This window comes from Mastomys coucha, unplaced genomic scaffold, assembly GCF_008632895.1.
Source record: "Mastomys coucha isolate ucsf_1 unplaced genomic scaffold, UCSF_Mcou_1 pScaffold20, whole genome shotgun sequence".
In the NCBI taxonomy this organism is placed as follows: domain Eukaryota; kingdom Metazoa; phylum Chordata; class Mammalia; order Rodentia; family Muridae; genus Mastomys; species Mastomys coucha.
In genome coordinates this window covers 113,151,424-113,160,930 of record NW_022196903.1, presented here as the reverse complement: position 1 = coordinate 113,160,930, position 9,507 = coordinate 113,151,424, and the positions used below count along the sequence as shown (strand labels likewise).

The window sequence follows — 9,507 nt, the reverse complement described above, 5'->3', positions numbered from 1 at the left end:
AAAAAAAAAAAAAAAAAAAAAAAAAGAATATTTGTTATTACTACTGTGTTCTTTCTGGTGCTAAAGATTATGTTTTAGAACAACCTATATCAACTTTTAAAAAATGTCAGTGATCAAAAAAACAAAAACAAAAAAATGTCAGTGATCAACTATATATTAAGTTCTTATATCTTAATATAAAAGCCCATGAGTATCTCAAAACCTTGCCACTCAATGGGAGAGTCTCATGGCTCTCCTATAAGTTACTTTCAGGCTTATAAAGCTTTGAACTTATTCCATATGCTTTACTTTTATACATTCTTGTAAATTATTATTATTGTTTGTTTGAAACAGGGTTTCTCAGTGTAGCTTTCACTGTTTTGGAATTCATTCTGTAGTGCAGGCTGCCCATGAACTTACACAGATCCACCTGCCTCTGCTTCCAAAGTGCTCAGATTAAAGGCATGTGCCACCACATAATTATTTTTTAAAGGCCATTTCCTAAGGCCTCAGTGGCTTCTGGATATGTTTTATTACATCCATATGGAACCATCTGTTTGTAACTTTAGTCATAAATTTAAATGACAGTATAAACTAATATATTTGAGGTTGTGTTATACATAACTTTTCTATTTTGTTAGGAAGTAGATAGAAATTACAATTTGTAAAGATATGAATGTGTATATGTTTGCATGAATCAATATGCTTAATAAGATAATTTAGAATCACCAGGGATAAAAGTGGGATCAGGAGAATGTTTTATGTCCTTCCTACAATTAATACAAAAGTTAGTACATATTTGCCATCTTAGTTTAATAGTAGTTACTGCCAGTAATCTAAACACATTCCCTTGAGATACTGTATTATAGAAGAAGTCACATTTTTTTTCCTCATTACATTTTCTGGAAAAAAATTTTTTTCTGTCCGTGATTATTTTTCTGTAGCGTTGGAACTGTCTTCACATGCAAAGTCTAACTCTGTTCAGTTTTGCTTGCAAATAATATTTTAGGTGTTTCTTGCCATTTAAAAGTATATTTTATGCTGTTTTGTTTTATTGTAGAAAACAAAAGCCAATATAAAACAGAAAACTCAAATTTTCTCCTATCAACCTTTAGTGTAAGACATCCGTAAAATTGCTTAAAGGAAGTTTGTTTTGTTTTGTTTCAAACTACTATTTTACTTACTGTGTGTATGTCCACAACTGCTTGTGTGCTGTGACGCTGTTGGTTTGATTTTTGTTTTGTTTTTGGAACAAGGTCTTGTGTAACCTAGGCTGACCTTGAACTTGCTTTGTAACCATTAATGCTCTTGAATTTCTGATCCTCTTGGTTAATGGCACCTCCCTGGGTGACAGGATTAATCATGGAACACTAGATCAGATTCGGCTTATGTGGTGTTGGAGATCAAACCTAGGGCTTCATGCTTGCTAGACAAGTACTATACCAACTGAGACCCAACCCACAGTTTCTATTTCATTTAGTCTTAAAATTTAAATACCCTTTTGCTCTATCACTGCAGTCTTAGGTTTTAGTAGTAGTAGTATTCTTTTTTACGAAGAACATGTCCACTAAAATCAGTAATAAGACAAGAGTATCCATGATCTCCACTTCTATTAATATAGTGCTTACAGTCTTGTGACCGAAGGTGTTAACAGTGGAAACACAGGAAAGGATGAAACAGAAGTATTCTTGTTTGCATATAGTATGATTCTATGCATAAAAGACTCTAAAGTTTCTACCAGAAAATTCTGGCCACTGATAAACACATTTAACAAAGTAGCAAGAACATAAACTTAACACATATAATTTGGTAGCCTTATTGTATACCTGGCAGCTGCAGATTTCCATTCATTCTCCTGGCCCTTTAGGTCTCTCTCTCCTGTCTCTCCATACAACCTGATTCTGCTCTCCCACCCACTTCTCTGCCTCCTATGACTATTTTGTCCCCCCTTCTAAGTGTAATTCAAGCTTGGGCCTTCCTTCCTTAACTTCTTTGGGTCTGTGGGATGTATCATAGGTATCCTGTGCTTTATGGCTAATATCTACTGATCACTGAGTATGCATGTTTTTTTGGTCTGGGTTACCTCAGTCAAGATGATGTTTTCTAGTTCCATCCATTTGCCTGCAAAATTCATGATGTCCTTGTTTTTAATGGCTGAATAGTATTCCATTGTGTAAATGAACAACATTTTTTTGTATCCATCCTTCAGTTGAGGGACATCTGGGTTGCTTCCAGTTTCTGGCTTTTATGAATAAAGCTGCTGTGAACATAGTGAAGCACATGTCCTTGTGGCAGGGAGGAGCATCTTTTGGGTATATGCCCAGGAGCAGTATAGCTAGGTCTTCAGGTACAATTATTTCCAATTTTCTGAGAAACTACTAGATTGATTTCCAGAGTGTACAAGTTTGCAATCCCATCAGCAATGGAGGAGTGTTCTCCTTTCTTCATATCCTTGCCAGCATGTGCTTTCACTTGAGTTTTTATTTATTTTTTTTTAAGATTTATTTATTATTATATGTAGGTACACTGTAGTTGTCTTCAGACACACCAGAAGAGGGTGTCAAATCTCATTATGGATGGTTGTGAGCCACCATGTGGTTGCTGGGATTTGAACTCAGGACCTTCGGAAGAGCAGTCAGTGCTCTTAACCACTGAGCCATCTCTCAGCCCCGTCACTTGAGTTTTTGATGTTATCCATTCTTATTGGTGTAAGGTGGAATCTCAGGGTCTATACTACAAAGCATTAGTGATAAAAACTGCATGGTGTTGCTACAGAAACAGACAGGTTGATGAATGGAATCAAATCAAAGACTGAGAAATAAACCCATGCACCTACAGACACTTGATTTTTGACAAAGCGATACAATGGAAAAAAGAAATGGTGCTGGTATAACTTGATGTTTGCATGTAGAAGAATGCAAATAGATTCATATTTATCACCCTGTACAAAACTCAAGTCCCAAGTGGATCAAGGACGTCAAAACACAAAACTGGATACACTGAGTCTCACAGAAGAGGAAGTGGGAAGTAGCTTTGTTAGAGAAGACAGTTTCCTGAACAGAACACTTATAGCTCAGGCTCTAAGGTCAACACATGATACACACAGGACCTCATGACACTGAAAAGGTTCTGTAAGGCAAAGGACACTGTCAATAGGACAAAATGGCAGCCTACAAATTGGGAAAAGATCTTCACTAACCCTACATCTGACAGAGAGGGCTAATATCCAATATATATTAAGAACCCAAGAAGTTAGACTCCAATAACCCAGTTAAAAAAATGAGGTACAGAGCTAAACAGATTTCTCAGTAGAGGAATCTCAAATGGACAAGAAGCACTTAAGAAATGCTCAACATCCTTAGTCATCAAGGAAATCAATACCTATATATTAACATGGAAAAGGATTTTTCTTTTATAATCTCTTTAAGTTAACCAAGTATGGAACTACGGCAATTCTGCCAAATACCTGATATTTTAGACTAAAAGAGACGTATGCCACCAGGGTGGCTTTTTTAATACTAGCACTCATAAGGATGGAATATGAGTAGGGATATTTAAAGACTTTCAGAAATGCTGCATGGAAAACTACTAATGTAGAAGCTTTCTAAGATTTACACAAACATAGAAAGAAATTAAAAGGAGTTACTTTGTAGCTGAGGTGAGGTGGGGGGTAAAACAGTTGTTCTCCTTGACACTATAAGGTATTAAGAAAGGAAAAAAAAAGCCCAGTGATAGGCATGCATTTCCTCTCTTGGAGTTGTTTGTTAGTGCATCTCATAGACAGGCTATTGTCATCTGGAAATAGATGTTAAGATTATATTGCTGAAGGTACTACATACTAGTACCTAGAACATGGAGAAAGCAAAGCCTTACAACAATCTAGAAGCTTCATCCCTACTAGCTAGGTTTTTTTAGTACTGGAAGGTACAGCTACTAGTGAACAAAAGTCATCAACAGTCTTCACCCAGCTGTGAAATTAGCCAAGATAAAGATTGGCCTGCCAAGATATAGCCACTACTACAACACTGGCAGGATGTTATGGAGGTAACCAAGCCCCACCCCACCCCACCCCTATCCCATTCCCTTTGGCTTTTGTTTTGCTTTATTTTCCTAGGTAGGGTTACACTATGGAGCTCTGTCTGTCCTGGAAATTAATGTGTTTAACAGGTTAGCCTCTAATTCTGAGATCCACCTGCCTCTGCCTTCTACGTACTGGCAATAAAGGCATGTGTCATTATGCCTGGTATCCAAACACTTTCTAAGTGGATCTAAGGCCCACTTACTAAGAGAACACATGCTTGTAACTGCAGTATGTCCAAAAAGGTCATTGGCCCTAGAGAAATACCTACTATTATTATTCAGCTAAGTGGGCATAATATTAAAATGACTCCTAAAGGTATATCATTATACCCATATATTAACGTATTTCACAACTTATTGGGGTGTTTTGGATACAGCAGGGCAGCTGTACCTATGTAGTCATAACAGTTGTGACAGCATGTACAAGACCTGGGTAAATAAACCAAAATCCTAGCATGAATAGTGACAGCCTCTAAGAGGTTATTACCCAGGATCTAGTGGATGACCTTACACTCAAGTGTATACTAGCAGCACTGAGTGGACTCAAAGTGTTTGTGTGTGCATGGATTTGTGGGAGAATGGATAGGCTTGATGAAGGCACATGCATAGATGAAATTCTCAAACAGAATTATGTGGACAAAGATATTAAGGAGTACTTAGCTGCATTTGAAAAAGGAAATGACCAAGGAAACCACAAAAAAAATGATCTTTGTAGTCATTCTCAGATTTAAACTTTCAAATTACCTTTGTGTGACTTGAGGATTTTACTCTATTACACAGTTAGTTGCTGTAAAAAGTTACTCTTAGGAGCACAATTCTCTAAATCACTGCTTGAAGGAATGCAACGGGTAATTAATGAGATTTAATCAAATTTGTATTTCATTTCCGTGTCTAATGATTTTGACACTAAATCATTTGATGTATAACCAAGTGGGTGTCTGAAACCAGTGATAGGACTGAATCTTTTTTTTTTTTTTTTGGTTTTTCGAGATAGGGTTTCTCTGTGTAGCCCTGGCTGTCCTAGAACTCGCTCTGTAGACCAGGCTGGCCTCGAACTCAGAAATCCGCCTGCCTCTGCCTCCCAAGTGCTGGGATTAAAGGCGTGTGCCACCACTGCCCGGCAGGACTGAATCTTATAATACGTTTCCTCTAGGACTTAATGTACCTTACTGTAAAATGTTACCAAGGTGGTTTCTTGAACAAAATCAAGACAAATATTATTATTTTCAGTCTATCCTTGAAGAATTCAGACTACTGTGTTTAATTTAGTCTTGTGAGAGATTATGTACCTTTCTGTGATAACTAGTTTTATTTCTTTTACTGAACCTATACAGATGATTAGAATTTATGTATCAAACTCCCTCCCATCTATGTGTTTATAGATTTATATCACGACTTGTACATGTTGCTGCATCTCCCTGGTTTCCTTTTGGGAATGGATTAGGTTTGGGGTTTTTGTTTTGAGACAGGTTGCACTATGTACCCCTTAGCTGGCCTAGAACTCACTATGCTAATTAATCAGGCTGTCCTCAAACTTAAAGGAGTATGCTACCATGCCCAGCACTTGGTTTCTTAAATCATATCATTACTGAAATGAAATGAAATAAATACCAAGGCCTTCTCCTTCTAAACTACCTCTCCAATAGTGCGATTTTGTTTTACACATTGCTGAAAGTTTTATTTTTGAAGTGTTTGTCAGTTTGTTTTTGGAGACAGGGTTTCTGTACACAGCCCTGAATATACTGGAACTCACTATGTAGACCAGGCTAGCCTTGAACTCATAGAGATCAGCCTGCCTCTGCCTCCATAGTGTTAGAATTAAAGGCATGTGCCACCATATCCAGCCAAAAAAATTTGTGTCAAATGTAAATTTTAAACTATTACTGTACTGGATGGTTTTATATCAACATGATACAAGCCAAAGTCATCTGAAAGGAAGGAACCTCAGTTAAGAAGATGCCTCCATAAGATGGCCTTGTAGACAAGCTTGTAACAGGACTTGATTTAGTGATTGTCGTGGGGGCAACCCAGTCCCTTGTGTGTGGTGCCATCCTTGAGCCAAGCCATGAGGAACAAGCCAGTAAACAGTCCTGCTCCACAGCCTCTGTGTTTTGTGTTCATGTCCTGAGTTTCTTCCCTTAATTCTATGGAAATGTTAGCCAAATAAGCTCTTCCATTTCCAAATTCCTTTCCTCATGGTGTTTTTTTTGCAGCGATAGAAGCCCTAACTAAGATATACTGTGATGTTATTTAGTTTCAGATAGAGTAGTGCTGATAAGTTTTCTTCTTAAATTAATTGCAACACTTACATTTCATGTGAGTCTGATATTAATTTTCATTTTATGACTGTTTTTTGTTTTTTGTTTTTTCTGTTTTGTTTTGAGACAGGGTCACAGGTAGCCCAAGCTGACTTTGAACTCTGCAGGGTTTGGATGGGGCAGGTGGTTCAAAGGAAGCCGCTTAACAGATTACTAGGCACTAATGAGTTTATTAGAAGAGTTTGTTTTTGTTAAATCTGCATTTATTGTAATCAGCAGGTGAGACACTTGCTTAAAGAAAAAAAAAAAAGAACAAGAAAAAACTGAAAGCAGAGATTTTGTGAAATTGGCAGGCAGGGAGGGGACTTCTAGGTAGATTAGACTGAAGCAAAAGGAAGAAAACTACCAGGTAGGACAATGCCCAGAAGTACTAGGGTCAAGTGGAGGAAGACAGCCTTGCTGATTAATTAAGCTGGTGCATCTATTCCATTTTGCTTCGTTAGAAACATTATTAATTTCAAGAACCAACTGACAAAGGAGCCAATAGCATGGTAGAGACTCTTGAGAAGAGTCTCTTTCCTGAAGAGAATCAAGACCTGAGTGATAGGGGAAGATTTCTTCTTTAGACTTTTTAAAGGATTGGGTGAAGGGGTTTGTTCATAGTAAAAATCTATAGCTAGACTCTGAAATTTCTAGACTAGAAGCAGGGAAAGGGTTAAAGATAAGGGCACAATATTTCCAGGGATTTCAGCAAGTCTTCTACCTGTGTGTGTGTGGGGCAGGGGGAATCATAGACAGTATCCCAGTAGGATGCCTATTAATATCTGTGAGAGGAGCCTGATGAGAGGTTTGATTCTGATGTTCTCCATTCTGACATTACTCCAAGAATAACCTTGCAAGCTTGGTCCTCCTGCCTCCATTTCAAAAGTGCGGGGCTTATAGACTTACATCATTGTTCCTGATTCTCATTTTTCTGTTTTATTTATGTAAAGTTGCTTCTTAGTTATTCTGGCAAATCAATAGTAATCCATAATTCTCAGTATTAAGTATTTTAAAGAATATTATATAATATGTCTACCAAACTGGGAATTCATACCTACTCCTGGGTTCAGTGTCCAGAGTAAAGGCTGAAGTAATCAATATGTTTTCAAGGTTGCAAAAAGATTTTCTAACCAATCAGAGCACCTGGATTTAACTGTAAGATAAAGGCTGTTATCTGCAGCCTAAATTTTTTCTGCTAAATAACTGCCATACTACTTGTTTCTTGAGATTGCCATTCAATACCTCTGATCCCTAAACTGATCAGGTCCTGCAGGTCCATCAGAGAAGGACCAGGATATTAAGAAAGCAGCCTATTTAAAACAAAGTCCAGTATTCTCTTTTCATTATTTCATTATTTCTATGAATATTTTTTTCCTGGATTTTAGGGAGTGAAGCCAGCCAGTTTCGACAAAGTAGCAATTCCTGAAGTGAAGGAAATTATTGAAGGATGTATCCGACAAAACAAAGATGAAAGGTAAGTTGCTTCTTTGACATGGTGTTATTTGAATAATGAGAGGTAAATTTAATACTTTTGTTTCATTTTTTCATTCATAGCGTATAACATTTTAAAAATGGATTATTTCCATTGAAGCTACTCAGAGTTGCCTACTGTAACTGTAAAAATGTGGTTTAGTGATTTTTGAGTAAGTCAGAACCACCTTACAACAGAGTACACTTACAGGATAATTTAGAAAGCTCTGCAGTAGAATTTATTCTCCAGTGCAACAAACCCATTCCTTAATCCTTTTCAAAAGGTAAAGTAGAATCTTGGCTGTTGAAAATTGGCTCAGCTACACAGGCTTGGATTTTTTTCTGTTGTTATTCCAGGACTAAAAAAAGTAAAACATCAAAATTCCTTTGAGTAAAAAGAAATTTTACCCAAGGCTTAAGAGGAGATCTGGCTTAGTCATTTTTACAAACAACTTTTCTGAGAAAAGTGTCAAGTATCTGTTATGCAGTGTAGCTAATGGGTCACCTGTAGGCTTGGTGAAGAGCCATGATCTGAAGTTGAAAATAATCTGCCTTTACCACATCAGATTTAAAGAGAACGCACACCATCCTACCCTAATTAATACAGATATAAACTGTAAATGGAGCATAACCTGTCTCCTACAATTTGGGCACCACTGGGTATATCAGTCAGATTCAAGAATTCTGTGTCTTCACCCTTCTAGGCTCATATTCCTTTCAAAGCTTTGTTATTTAGAAGAGCTTAACATCATGATCTTTAAGACTATTCAGTGGATATTTAGTTTGAGTTTCTGTTTTGCTCTTTTAAGACTTTTTCACTGTAAACAAAGGGATATTTGTTTTGAGTCTTAAAATGTTATTCTGTGTCTTTTCTGGATGGAACAGTTTATTTGATTACTTGTATTTTGTTTAAAGAAGAATGATTGTTATGCAACCAGCCTTTGACTGACTAAATCTACAAGTTGTTGATAAGAAATTGAAGGAATTTATTATAGTAATAAAGGTGTCTGTTGAACCAAACTAGAAATCAATAAATTTATGTTCTGGTTTTGATTAATATCATTTATTATTGTAGAACTCTGAGAAATACTATTAACCTTTTTCAACCTTCATTTTATATTAGTCAGTAAATGGTATTCCATTAGATAGTTATTGTTCAAGAGTCAGACAAGGCCACATATAATTTTGTCTTCTTGGTTTTGTTTGTTTTGCTATGCTTCTTTAGTATTTTGAAGCTTTGATATTCTATGTATTACTTACCATAATTATATTTTACTAACTAATAAGTTTAGATCACTTGATTTAAAAATGTGTCTCTAATGACTGTTTTTTTAAAAAAAAAATCAATTGAAGTATGACTATATGCTGGAAATGTAGAAGTACTTGTCTAGCTCTTGTAAGGTAATATATTCCATTGCCAGCACTCTCACTCACAGAAAAACACACGCATGCACACACACACCCCCACACTCTCTATAACACTACTATTCAAATGGGTTAATGTTAACGATTTCTATTGTAGATTTTCCCCCTTAAGTAAGTAATATTAAACACATACATTTGAAAGCCATTCTTATGCCTCTAAGTACTCTGTAGTCTGAGGTCTGCCTGGGCAACATAATGAGATGCCATCTCAGAAAGAGAAGGAAAAATGTCCTTTCAAACTAATGACTTTCTT

General features: G+C 36.5%; 1 protein-coding gene across 13 annotated transcripts in view; it reads left to right on the top strand.

The window, feature by feature from the left end:
- The window catches only part of Wnk1 (WNK lysine deficient protein kinase 1), a 116,678-nt gene that overhangs the window by 55,170 nt on the left and 52,001 nt on the right, over positions 1 to 9,507 (top strand). For all 13 annotated transcript variants that reach the window (XM_031383211.1, XM_031383213.1, XM_031383212.1 and 10 more), the window contains exon 5: positions 7,745 to 7,833. In XM_031383211.1, coding sequence (XP_031239071.1) covers positions 7,745 to 7,833 — 89 coding nt within the window. The remainder of the gene's footprint in view (positions 1 to 7,744; positions 7,834 to 9,507) is intronic.